At 35.1% G+C, this 14,652-nt stretch overlaps 1 protein-coding gene across 2 annotated transcripts; it reads left to right on the top strand.

The window, feature by feature from the left end:
• Positions 1 to 372: 372 nt before the first annotated feature.
• Positions 373 to 14,005, top strand: LOC110459860 (laccase-1-like). 2 transcript variants are annotated; one of them, XM_021512321.1, is made up of 10 exons: positions 373 to 453; positions 4,585 to 4,671; positions 4,790 to 5,007; positions 6,896 to 7,059; positions 7,471 to 7,721; positions 9,485 to 9,900; positions 10,267 to 10,554; positions 12,049 to 12,237; positions 12,740 to 12,887; positions 13,785 to 14,005. In XM_021512321.1, exons 2-10 carry the CDS (start codon positions 4,596 to 4,598, stop codon positions 13,964 to 13,966), a joined length of 1,932 nt encoding a protein of 643 aa, XP_021367996.1. In that variant the 5' UTR covers positions 373 to 453; positions 4,585 to 4,595; the 3' UTR covers positions 13,967 to 14,005. The 2 variants fall into 2 exon arrangements, with proteins under 2 accessions (XP_021367996.1, XP_021367995.1); XM_021512320.1 differs by having other exon boundaries at positions 4,787 to 5,007.
• The last annotated feature ends 647 nt before the right edge of the window (positions 14,006 to 14,652 follow it).

Raw genomic sequence — 14,652 nt, 5'->3', positions numbered from 1 at the left:
TGTTAAACAACCTTGCCACGGAAACATGTTCTATGGTTAAAAAAAATCAAATCAAACCTTAACGTGTTCGAACATTTAAAAAACAAGAATGCATATCTGTTATGCTTTAGCTGATCCAACGTGAGTTTACTCAACAACGTGATACTTGACTATGGGTTTGTCAAAAGTATCTAATTAACTACTGTACTATCATTTTACATTTATTTGTTGTCCGGACATTAACTGTTTTTCATCCCTACCTGTAGAGTTTGTTTGTTTACCCCGGTCAGGCTGTCTAGTACCTTGTGCATGTTACCGATAACGGTCGTCACTTACTGACGTCAGTAATCACCTTGTTAAAACATTTGCTGACTAATCTAAATTAAATTATGAAGAAATTCTGATATAAATACCTTCAACACGCCATGCAGGTTTATTCAGCAATGATGCACAAAGAAACACTTGATCATTAAGGTAAGGTATCCAAGCTTGTGTTTAGTAATATAATATGTGATAATAATGGAGATGAATGGATTACGTTCAGCGCTACTGTTCGGTAAAACATCGATGTTAGACAGGCTAATGAAGGTTGTGTTATTTTCGATATTTCGATCTATTTGTTTGTAATGATTTTCATGTTTCTGTACATTCATAATGACTAAAGAATATACAAATGATAAGGTACTATAAAGCATTTAAATATTAATTAAATCCTGTCAAGACAGACTATTGCTTAACTAGCGCCATGCAGTTTCTTTAAATGGCATTTTCCAATAAAAGGATCGCGGGCTTTACCAACAACTCGACTTCGCTGAAACGAGAAACAATAGCCATTATACTTGACAATTTATTTCTCAAAAAGTAAAATATTGTTACATTTTGGCGGGATTCCAGCTTAAATCTATAACTTAGCCTGCTAAATATGAAGAGTAGTACATGAAGTATTAAAAGTGAAGTGTAATTTAGTGTGCGTATGTTTACTTTCTTATAAAGAATATCGATATATATTACTACTAGAAATACAATGATATGTTGTTTATGTTAACAGTCCTTACTTACACAATGTAATTTTTTTTATTAATAATGAGCTTTATTACATAATAATACATCCATATATGTATATTACTCATATTCATGCCAGTAATTTGATAGATATGTGATAATGTACATGTTTTGCCCTTTTAAAGGATTGGTTTGATTTGGTTTGGTTTAATATTGTTTAACGTCCTATTAACAGCTAAGGTCATTTCAGGAAGTGTTGCAATAGGGAAACAAGATTCTTTGTTTCCCAAAGGTTTATCATGTTTCACAAGGGCGAAGATGATCGTAGGATCATGAGGATAACATGGTGATTTATTGCCCCGTTATTTTACCAGCATCATCGAATCAGTCACGCTGATAAAGTTTAACAATAATACAGTATATCCAGTGTAATCACCTCCTTTAATGGTTCATTATATTTCCGATAATAATATGTGTATTTTTACCAATTAACATACCATAGAGTAACGGGAAATATATCGCAAGCACAAAAGTGTCATTGTTGAGTGAATGCCTTATTTTATACACGTATTTAAGTATTTATATATATAAAAAAAAAATAGTTTTTTAGATTTTTTTCGTGAGATTCAATATTACCAAATGATAGATAAACACTTCATGTTGATTACTGCCAACGGGAAAAAAGCGTAATGCTTCATTTAATTATCATATTCCTGTTACAAGTTTCTATTTTAAAGGCAAATAAAAACAGTTATTGGAATTCACAATGTATCACCGTCTGATATACAGATACCACCTTATCAATAATTCTATATTCTATATTCAGGATACAGGAACCAATCGTTTTTTTTCAAATAACTCATCATGCGATAATTGTGTCACTGAAATGCTTGTATAAGTGACACTACTCAGTTGACAGCCTTTGGACGTAATAAAAAAATACAAAATCAGGAATCAGTTTCATGTTAAAGTAAATCAAGGTTTTCAAACAATGTAAGGATTGAGTTATAAAATCCAATTATAAACACTATCAGGCTTTACGAGATTAGAAAAACATGCATATAGTTGATTAAGGTTATGACTATATTCATATTTAAGTCACTAGACATAGTGGGAAAACTGCAAACATTCACAGTAATAAAAAAAACTATACATTTCAAAAATTTACATTGTCGTACCGAAAACGAAATTTGTAACTGATTACATGGTAAATAACTCAACTGTGGTGTTTATTCGTTCGATGATGCATAAGAGTGAGCTGAGGGTGGTAAATATTATAAGTTTAAAATGGCTTTTCAAAAAGAAAAAAAGAAATGAAGAAATAAAATTAACAATATATATATATATATATATATATCTTTTGGTGACAAGCTTTAATACAGCCGGCCTAGCCCAGTTATTTACCAATGAAATCAGCTAGATTTACCTTTGTAGATTTACAGCTCTTGTCGTTATTAAAAAACAAGAAAACCCATTTCATAAAGGTATTTTTGCTTTAATCATATTCATTTGAACGTTTATCAGTGTTGTCAATTCAATTTATTACCAAATGCACATTGCATATAGGCGTACAGAAATGTACATATAGATAAATACTTTACAAATATCTTGTACAATGGCGGAGAACACATGAAATAGATTCAATTGCATACATAATATTTACAAATTATGAAATTGTCATAAGTTGTATATATAATAATAAAACAGATTTCTCATTTGGTACACAATGTGCCAACCACACATCTCCAAAACCCAACGTACACAAATCACGTCTCAGATGATAAACCCAATTTGCTTTACAATTTGGTTTCCTGTAAACGTTCATCGTTACAGGCCCTCAAAATACAGTGATTAGTCTTTAATATTTGCAGCAAGTATTTTGCAATAGCAATCCTACGCTGTATATGCAAAGGGTAACGACCAAGTTCAAAATACACCATGGCATTATTTACTGTTTTCCTGACACCCAATACGGTTTTCAAAAATAATAAATGTATATTTTCAATATGCGGTGCAGGACTATAACCCCATACTTAACCCCATACATAAGTATCAAACAAAGATAACTTGGTCTTTTCATTCAACAAAATTCATCAAGACTGAATTCGTCATCAAGCTCAGGGTAAATACATTCGGTATCAACTTCAACTTGCTCAACATTGACGGGAGAAAAGTCAACTAAATTGTTGGCATGCAATATCTTTAAAATATTGGTAAAAATCACTTACGTCTAGAAAAATTACTATAAAAAACTTTTGGATCATTTTTTCTCAAAATGTCTAACATATCGCCTTCATTCCGAAGATAAGATCTCTTCACCCTCGCCTCGTAGGTCTTGTATTTCTTCTTTTCAAGAACCAAGTTTTCCCTATTGCTAACAGTTCTACACATATTAAAAGATCTTAAAGCGTTTCTATATATTCTACGTAAACGTTTACATTCGTTATCAAATCATGGTTTGTCATGTTCCTTGACATAACGTCTAGACTTCTGATGACAAAAACAATTCCAAGTACGGATACGTTTCTCGAAACAGCAAAAATAGAGTGAACATTGTTAACCAGTACTTTCAAACATTTGTCAATACTGTCCATAGTACTGTGCAATAAGACAGAGTATGCATGAAAGTGTGAGTGCGTGCTAGCGTGTTTCGTATGAAGTCAGTAATTTTGTAAAACGCTGTAGGTGTCATTTTTTATTGTGTTTTATATTCAGTCTCACGCGTATCTTTCATTATAAAAACGCGTTTTCCCAAACAGGGTGACTTCGTTCGATGGTACAAGTTGTGAGTTAACAAAAAGAAATAGAAAACTATAAAGAGGCGAACGTGCCGTTACAATACCTTTTCCTGTTACCCGGGACTTAATCGTTGACCTTGTGTGAAAAATGTAAGTAACATCATGTTCATAATGAAGTCTGAAGGATGGAATTAGGATAAATAGCACAAATGGCAGATACAGTGTGTCACATCGATAGTACTTCTTCCAGTGACGAAGCTACGCACGGCTCCAGTTGGCATGTGACTTTACATGACTTGTCGAAATAAGTTTTTTTTAAATGTAAATGAGGGTACCTTGCAGAAATTAAATCTGGAGTAAGGTCATCGTTTTTATAGGGTTTCGTTTTGGTATCAACCCATGACATTCCGGCAAAGTAAAATGTATGGATGAAGCTGAAACAGACGATATATGGTTGTTTGTATTAGCTGGAGGCCTTAATTATTATGTTATATATATATACAATAACATGTATTCTATTTCATAGTAGGCTTAATGATAGCCACGTTGTAGAATAAGTTGTGAAATAATTTCCTCATTAATACAAGTTATCCTTGGCAGTTGGAATTTGGATTTATTTTTCAAAATTATCAGGAAAGCAGTTAATTTTTCTAACAACTTACAGAGAAATGTAGAAATATCACTTTAAGACCAAATGATATATGACTTTAACATTTATTTATTTATTTGATTGGGTGATTTTTCGTCGGCTTCATCACCGAAACGTTCCATGATCAAGGAGACGATAAAATGTATGCTTAATTTGTACCATTTATACCATGTTAAAGTATGTTCTTACAATGCTCTTGTTGTCCATTTGTCGCAGATAACTAGACCATGATTGCCTTGGTAATCCTACTTGTTATGGTTAGGGTCCACGACAGTATCGCGGAAGTCCTGATCCCCATGAAAGGTGAGTAACGCGGAGAATTATGTGTAATATCTAATTTTCTTGCATATTTGTAATAAATGTTAAGCAAATCACAATGATAAGTACATATCACTATATCTATGATTAAAATTGTAAGCAGATTATCGTGACCACCCCTGTATAAGGACCTGTCAAGTAAACTACCCCATGGTCTGCGAGTATGCCTTCCGAGCGGAGTATTTCTACACTCTCACCAAAGCCTGTTGGAACTGTCCTCATAACGTCAGTGACTGCTATAGACCAGGGTGTGTTCCAGCCGACGGTAATTCCCGGGCGATACTAGTCATCAACAGGATGCTGCCTGGACCAGGCATTCACGTAAGCCAAAGTGCATGCATGGTCGTCAACCTGATTATTTATCTTTAATTTTCCGCCTCAAAGTAAGGTTTTAAAACAAAATATTAAAATAAGTCAATGTTAGAAATGTCTCGAGCAAAGATTACAAAATCAAGAAAAAATGTATTTTTCATGGGAGAAAAGAAAGCTTCAGGTTCTGAGTACTAAACCATTCCGTCTAATGAATTTGTAGTCTTGTGTTATGCCGGTTGGCCTAATAGCTTATAAATATGTGTAACCATGTACATTTTGTACATAGAGTTATAAAGTGGCAGTATTATTGTTCCATTATTGTCACCCGAATTTCACCTTAATTACTTTGAAACTATATTTCATGTGATGGTATCATTCTATACGTACATGTATGACGTATTAAATCATAACGTGAGATGTTGTTGCATGTCCATAACTACCAAACCTCGTATGCTGAAAGGTAACATAGTCCGATAATAACAACAAATCCGTTCTCTTATTGTAACGGGAATTTCGTCTGTAAATTATCTCATATTGTTGTTTGACATCAAATTGTATCATGGTACAAGTATTCTATCGAAGTTAGATCTTGATTATGGTGCGAGTCTGTGAATAAATGCAAGGTGATGAGTGAATAGTGAACCAATGTGTTTGGACAGACGCCAAGTCCACCGCCAGGTGTCATCTGTATTTATACGGGAATCAAACGTTTATACTCGAAACGATTGTTCAGCTTGTTGAGATAACTTTCTACAAATGTACCTGTATCTATTCCATTTATTCATACTGTCTGAACTAGTATAGGTCATTAGAGTCGAAAATTTGTCTCGGACATAACGATTCGTTTTCTACGGCAGCTATATTTGTATATATTTTCGGAAACACACGGGAGACATCTTCATAGTTTATACTCGGGTCTCTCGGACTTTATTCACTTAGTATAGTAAACGCGGGAGATCTCTCGTGTTGGTAATTTTAAGCAATATGATTTGCTAGCACTTTCTATAAATTGAGAGCCGGGAGATTCGAAGAGTCAGTGTTGTTCTGGCCCCATGCTGAGCAGGGAGTCGAGCAGAAAAAAACAGTCGGCGGTAATTGCAGAAGATATGACACTTGAGAAGAAATAGAAAGTTAGAGTTAGATATCAGGAGTTACAAAAACTATAATGTGTTTAGAAAAGTGCTTGGAGAAGTTAGGAGAAAGGTACGGGGAGTAATTAGGAGAAATGTACTAGGAGCAAAGGTACTAGGAAAAAATAGGAGCATGCTAGGAACAAAGGTTCTAGGAGTAAAGGTAAGAAATAAGGTAGCTTCTATTTAAACATTTAGAGATACTACTAGGCTATTCAACAACCTGCTCATTTATATATAAACACATTGTCAATTAGTAAAACGGATACCGCTCATCTCAACATATAGACACTTGTACAGGTGGTCTTTCGGGCTACTGTGGAGAGTGTACTTTTGTATTGTATTTCTTGTCGCTTGAATTTTGATTGTCTACAAATAAATTTCCACTTTAAGTTGTATTGCATCGTTGAACCATTCTTGAAGGGTTTGCCACACGCCAACAACCAGCCGGGTCTGATGTATCTATCATATAATGCATCCTCAGGAAAGATGCTAAGCCTGACGGGGGCTGTTAAAAGTCTCGAGTATCAGACGTTGGCATTGCACTTGAGTGTATGTTTTGTATATTATTATCTTTAATGTCATAGGAACTCCATACTGTGTTGTTGGTGTCTCATCGGTAGTTGCTGTGATGTCATGTCGATTTGGAGTTCCAATTGCATCCTTATATTATGTACTAAGTCTAATGTAGAACTTATTTCAGTATAACTAGCTTCACAGTATCTTATATGTCATGAAGTCGATGAATTACTATAAATATATTCCAGGTATGTGAGGGTGACACTGTTATCGTTAATCTTCATAACAAAATGACTGGTGAGGGGATGTCAATTCATTGGCATGGGATCCTTCAGCACGACTCCCCACATATGGACGGTGTTGGTATGCTGACACAGTGCCCCATACCTGCCTATACTACATTCCAATATAGGTAGGTCAGCCACATATTATAGGGACCATGTCTTCCTCGGATAATACATCTAAGTCAGTCAACCACAATACATTCTACTTTCCGAAGGCCAACCGAATAGCAAATAAAGGTTATGAAATAAAATCAATTCAAAATTTTAACTTTCGAAAATTCCTTTTTGGTTTTTTTAAGTTATTATTGATAATAATTCTTTTAAATACTTCATCAATTGTTTTTTGTGAATGTCCTTTTCCTGGCTAGGCTTCTAACAATTGATGGGCAATATTTTACACTTTATTCAGCAAAGTGGCCATTTACATTCGTTACTTTTATGACATTGTGAAAGTTAAGATGCTATATATATTTGAATCTACTTTTGTATTTTGAAATACCAGATGATACAACAAAATTATATTTGTTTATGATAAAAAGATTTAAAGTCAGCGATCCAGGCACCCACTTTTGGCACGGACACTTCGGGCTACATCGCGCTGATGGAATCTTTGGGGCATTTGTTGTTCGACAAGCCGCCGAACACGAGTTGCAACACGGTCTTTATGACTACGACCTTCCCGAACATACTATACTCATCAACGACTGGTTACTGGAATTAACACTGAATCGGTTTGCTAATCACCATCAAGCTTACGGAGACAATAAGCCTGGTTCGATGCTCATCAATGGTAATCTTGCGCACATGGTGTTGTCAATGACCTAATGCTTACTTGATATAAACCACCAAAAATGTTATAAATTTTACATTGAATACACCTAAATGATAACGTAAAACGTCACAGGCTACTTGAAAGAAGACTTTATCAACGGTAGCTTTACTGTAATTTATATCTAAATGGCATATTTTTGCAATTATTTTATACCAAAATTGGTAATCCAAATTAAGGTACACAGATCTGGTCCGCTGTGTCCTAATTACTCCCGTGAACTAATCCGGAACAAACATTATGTGTAAGCTGCAAACTAGGTACCAATAATGTTTTTATCTGATGCATCGTAAGTCGGAATCTTGGTCTAATGGTTGACGCAGCAGACTTGTTTATGAATAACCTATGTTTTGTAATAGTGGGTTTGCTAACACCGAATTGGATAATAACTTGCAGGTATAATTATGTTTAAGTAATACAATAAACGTGGTTTTTTTTCGTGAAGTTGTCAAAATAATTGCTGTCGACGCTAGTATACCTTGTCAAACAGAGAATCCCGAAGTGTCAACTCAACCATAATTCGAACTCAAAATCGACAAAACTAGGGCAAAATCGGGACAAAGGCAAAATTTATATGCAGACCCTTGAAAGAGTACAAAGATAACGAGACCATGTGTTCCAGAAAAATTAGCGTCTTCTGATTCATCGATGACACCCGCCATGTAAATTTAGGTCGAATCCAAGTAATGTCACGTCCTCCCATCGAGACCTTGGCTAGTGACAACAACATCACAAAGTATTCAAATGAGCATAATTAATAACATTGACCTTCATATCACACCAATAACTAGCATTATGATTACGACCATAAATCTTGTCTGTCCTAAAAAAGATCAAAGTGTAAAAGTATTGTAGTTTAATGGAAAACTGATTCTGATGGCACTTTAAAAATTTCACCATTCAACACTTATCTGATATGCGTTTTTTATGCGATGTTAATTAAGTTATACTTATATCCATCCTCGATATCCAGGGGTTACGCTCACTTTAGCTCTCTACACCTCTGGAATATGAAGGCACGCGGCCAGTTATTTGATTGGTGGCAGGTACAAACACCTAACCAATCACTAGGCTGATACTTGTCCTTTGAAGATTACAAAGAACCAATGCCCTACTTCAAAGTCTGTCAATTTTTACCGTTACGCGACCGCGAGATTCTGTTGATGTACATTAAAGGACCAAATTAGTCTTTTTGTCTCATCCACAAGGTGCTGCACATTGAACCTCGATTTACAGTCCAGGGTTGTAATGAGCGGTAAAGTTGTCTGTGATATTTATGCTATGTCATCAGCAAGCAGTAACATCTCAACACTTAATTGTTAAATTATCAACCTGTGTGATGTTCATTATTTGTCGAAGGATCTTGAAATATATATTCAAATGTTGACAAGACACATTTTTATGCGCTTTCTTTAACGAGCATGATATTACGTGGTTTCAAAAACAATTGAAAACTTTTTCTCCTCTATGCTGTCCGATTTCTTGTTTTCAAAAGACGCAGTTTTGTAACAATGTAGCTTGCACTTTGTATATTATGCAACCTTTCAAATATATAGCGTGAAAAAGTTTAACATATGATCACATTTAAACAACCTTTTACAGGTCAGGTTTAAGCGTCTTTCCTGTTGTTTTTCTTCTTTGCGGTTTCTTATGTTGAAATTTTGTATATTGACGATATGGCTCATTAACCATCTATTGTACTGTGCTTTTAACTATTCTTTCAGGCAAGGGGGCGCATCGTGTTTTCTACGACAATGAACGAACGATAAACATCACAACACCATATGAAGTGTTTAATGTTGAGCGCGGACGACGTTACCGATTCCGGATAATTAGCAATGGCATACTGAACTGTCCAGTCCAGTTCTCAATTGACAACCATACACTTCGCGTCATCAGCAGCGATGGAAATCCATTTCAATACATAGATGTTGAAAGCATTAACTTATTCGCCGGGGAGAGGTACGATGTGGTTGTTCTGGCTGACCAGGATATGGACAATTACTGGGTTAGGGCGCGGGGACAGGGGGATTGTTCGGTGAAGAATGCGTTCCAGCAAGCCATCCTTCGCTACAATGGATCAGCCGAGGAGCTTCCGAATCGACCATCTGGCTACCTGTTTGGAGCGCGTGCAGGAAAAGTAAGTTATGACAATCATGGATAAAGAACACAATATATTAAATAACAAATATGAAGGCTTTGATCTTTGATATAATATATAATTGAACCAACTATAATACTAATGTTGTTAACGCTGTGTTGACATAGAATAGGCCTATAAAAAGCTGAAATAAAGCAGGATGATGAAATTTGAAATCATTAAATTTCTAATACAACAAATAAGCACCTGAAGTTTTATTTACGCAGCAGTGCACATTTTTAAAATGGAATATGAGGTGAGAACGGTTGTTTTATGGATATCAACATTTAGTCCTCTAACGGTAGTATTGATTTTGCTTTTAATAATATCTTCCAGTTTGATTATGTTTGTATTTATTGTTCCCAGAAACTAAATCCATGGAATAGGAAAGCGACAGATATGCTTGTACCGGTAACGCACCTTGAAAATTTGAGACCGTCTAACAAAGCTCTTAATGATATACCAGACAAAAAGTTTTACCTCGCCATGGATTTCAACAACATCGAAAACTTCAACTTCTACGTTGGGCCTGAATATGTTCCCCCGTTGACTGTTGGGAAGGCACACACCCATCTATTGACACCACAAATCAACCACATCAGTAACACACTACCGCCTTCCCCTCCTCTCTCGCAGTTCAATGACATACCACAGGTACACGGAAAACTGCTCTGTTGCGAATCGCATGTTATCTTTGATTGTCACCTTTGTTAGGTTTACATAGGAATGTATGTAGCACAAGATGTTATGATCCAATACCATGTATGCTACTGCTGACATACCTAGGAAAGCCTTGTTATATTAGGTAGCAATAGTAATGCATTATAGAAGAAAACAATATCAACTATTACACATATAATACTTTTTTTATAGTTTTTGATAGAGTGTCTGTATCTGTGTTGATACTGAGTTGGTTTCAATTCTGAAGATAGCACTCAGGGAATAGTTAACCTTTGTGAGTAATTTCAAATGTTAAGGCAAATCCCCGTGAAAACTTTTGCAACATCGAAGTCAGTGTGGTCATTATCCGACGATTGACATTACAATCGGCTATTGATCACCTGACCAAATGTCGTTACAATATCACAATATGTACTGCGTTGTGAAACGTATCTGATCATTTCATTTACAAACAAGGGGGGGGGGGGTCCTTATTTATGCTAAAATATAATGTGTTTCTTGTTCCTGGATGGGTAATTTCAATTTACCCTCATCAGATTCATCATTCAGACATACCAAGCAATATTTACTAATATTGTTTAGTGTATTATGTACATAATACAAGCTGTATTATGTGTCTTGCAAATTTGCCCGGTTACGACCAGTGTTAAACTCGGTATATGGTTGTTTCAAAGTATACAGATTGCAGTGTTCAATTTGTTTATTGATGATTGACAGGTTACTGATTGGAAAGAGTCGCATCAAATCGGTGTTAAAATCCAACCTTGCCTTTTAATTTTCATCATTGCAGCTTTTTGTTGCATGTGTTTTGGGTGTTAATTTCTCTACTTGGTGCTTTTGTGGACCATGTGGTAGATGAGACTTTGGCTAAACATGTCACCCTCGTTAAATAAAGTTTATTATCATTATTATTATTATCACTTTTTTCTCACTTTTTTCAAGTGATTTCTGTCCATATTTACAACCTACCTGTTTTTGCTATCTCATTATTCGCCCAATATGAGTATTCCTTGCATAAGTCAATACCATTTACCTTTTTGACATGATAAATATGTACACAGATATCAACATCAAATTCACAGTGATCGAAATAAAAGACGATGTTTTTTGGGTTTTTTTCACTAAATCAACAAAAACGGTTATTATCAAAGTCGCTAAATCCCATCTCATGCCACGCAGTGAAGAGAGGTTAATGACGGTCGTTTGAGATTCGCAATAATCTGATTTCATGTCGGCTTATGCATGCATCTAATGGCTGTAATATTTGCTGACATTTATCGAGGACCATTACCTTTTTTGGACAAATTTCGACCACACTGTACACCTATACAGGTTACGATAAGAGCCCGAAGGATATTCTGTTAGCTATGTCTAGGCGCAGAGTAAAAAATAATTAGGAAGCACCTGTTGATCTGTATAACTATCATAGCATTTGAATAGTAATATTTATTATTCACTTTGTTTAAGGACATGTTTTGTAACGCTGCCACGGTGCAAAAGAATTGTTCTGCGGAATATTGTGAGTGTATTCACACGATAAAGGTGGACCTTAATGACACGGTTGAACTCGTCATCATAGATGAAGGAAAGGTCTGGGATGCCAACCATCCAATGCATCTTCACGGTCATAAGTTTAGAGTTATAGGCATGGACAGGGTGTGTATAATAATGTCATAATGCATTTAAATTGCGTGAGCTGCCAGCACAAACAAATGGCTTTGAATGTGGCTTGATAATATATGTCAAGAAATTTAAAATATCATACTTTTATCAGATACCTTTATATTAAATCGATTTGTCTTTCTTCCGCAATAGGATATTTACAGATCGATCAAAACAATCCTGACACTCAACTTAACCTCGCCATATTAACAGGGTAACAAAATAGTGCTGCTGATCTCTCTTCTATGTGTATCGTTTCGTAGTCAGCTTGTTTACGAATGCATAGTATGTACAATGTGTACAAAAATTGAAGGAATTTCACCATTTCTGCTTCGATAACATTTATATCAAGTAAAACAAATCGCCAACCTAAAATATAATCAAATAATGGCATTTTTCATTTCTTATGTTTTGTGAAAATGTTTTTTATTTATTTTCTCAGTTACCTCTTTTTTCATAATATCTTTGCAAAGCATGTTTATTGTATACCAAACAGCTCAACAAGTCTACGACTCTTGAGGAGGTAAAAAAATTGGACAATGAAGGAAAATTGATGAGGAATCTTACGTCACCGGTTGATAAGGACACAGTTACCGTCCCTGATGGTGGCTATGTTATCCTCCGAATCCATGCCGACAATCCAGGTATTATACGTCCGTGTTAATATGCGTTTGGCGTTAGCAACTTTGTGGATATTCAAAAGCGAACGAAAATTTGTTTTGACACATTCCGTAGATATATCTAAAAGTGGAATTTAAGGAATTGACTAGGTGTTTGTCAAATCTTCAACAAATTCAGCTTGATATGAGAAAAACGTCTGCCAAGAAAGAAGCATAGTTTGTCCTGTTGGTACACAAACAGCCTATTAATTGTGTTTTCAACGAATACATTGCAACATGACACAACGATAAATATATATATAATCAATTAACAATTTGCGATGATAAAAGAAATAATTTCAGTCCTTGAGGAACAATATGAAAGGTTTATATTTCTGTTAATCGTCTCAATCTTTTGTCACCAGTAAGTATTTCCCTATTGTACGTTATATGGCAGAGTAGTGTTGGATTTCATCAGTCCATATGAATGTTAACTTCAGATTGTATAATATACCCTAAAATCCCGAAAATAGATTTCTTGTCGAATGTGGCTTATTTTCACGGCAATCTTATTTTTGAATTTTTTAAGAGAGCAACACTTCAATGTTCCATTTTCAAGTCGCATTGTGTCATAAGGTTTCTTCTAAAGAAATTAAAATTATTTTTGTTTTTCTTTTGTTAAATTGTTGCAACTATAAATTATATTTAGTGATAGTAACCTGTGAAAACAGTTTAGACCTACACGCAGAAAATGTGGCTTCTGCCTGGAATCCCGCTCCTACTCGGTTAACTTGGATTTTGCTTTTGCGGTAGGGCCTCTCTGATTCTTTTCTAACAAAAATATGATGTCAATATTAATGGAGCAGATCTGTGTCTGGTCATAATACACTTATATTGCATATAATCATATTTGAAACTTTTTAAAATTATATTTTATTTCAGGATTCTGGTTCATGCATTGTCACCTTGAATTCCACGCCGACGTTGGAATGGGGTTTGTGCTTCAGGTCGGCGGGCTCGACCAGATCCCTTCCACTCCTGCAAACTTCCCTCGGTGTGGGAACTGGCCACACATAATCGCGCCACCAGCAGATAAAAGCGTAGAAAAAAAGTTTACAACATGACAAGACGATGAATATTTCCTATCATATTTAACTATGATCTTCTTATATATACATATAATACACTGAAATTTGTAAATGCTAATATACTGCTGTAAATGTACATACATATGCTTGTTTTGATGATTCCATATATTGATAGGTTTCTTTTTTATATTTCGCTGTAATGTTTCACTAATATGGCATATTTAAATACGCAATGAATAGTAGTGAACAGTTTATTACCACTATAATGGTATCTGACTGTCCGTCAAATAGTAGTGAACAGTTTATTACCACTATAATGGTATCTGAATGTCAGTCAAATAGTAGTGAACAGTTTATTACCACTATAATGGTATCTGACTGTCCGTCAAATAGTAGTGAACAGTTTATTACCACTATAATGGTATCTGACTGTCCGTCAAATAGCAGTGAACAGTTAATTACCACTATAATGTCATCTGACTGTCCGTCAAATAGTAGTGGACAGTTCATTACCACTATAATGGTATCTGACTGTCCGTCAAATAGAAGTGTACAGTTTATTACCACACTAACGGTATCTGACTGTCCGTCAAATAGCAGTGTACAGTTTATTACCACTATAATGGTATCTATCTGTCCGTCAAATAGCAGTGTACAGTTTATTACCACTATAACGGTATCTGACTGTCCGTCAAATAGCAGTGTACAGTTTATTACCACTA

Source organism: Mizuhopecten yessoensis, unplaced genomic scaffold (genome assembly GCF_002113885.1).
Source record: "Mizuhopecten yessoensis strain PY_sf001 unplaced genomic scaffold, ASM211388v2 scaffold10239, whole genome shotgun sequence".
NCBI lineage: Eukaryota > Metazoa > Mollusca > Bivalvia > Pectinida > Pectinidae > Mizuhopecten > Mizuhopecten yessoensis.
Note: the sequence above shows the minus strand (reverse complement) of the source record. Positions and strands in the feature narration are given on the sequence as shown.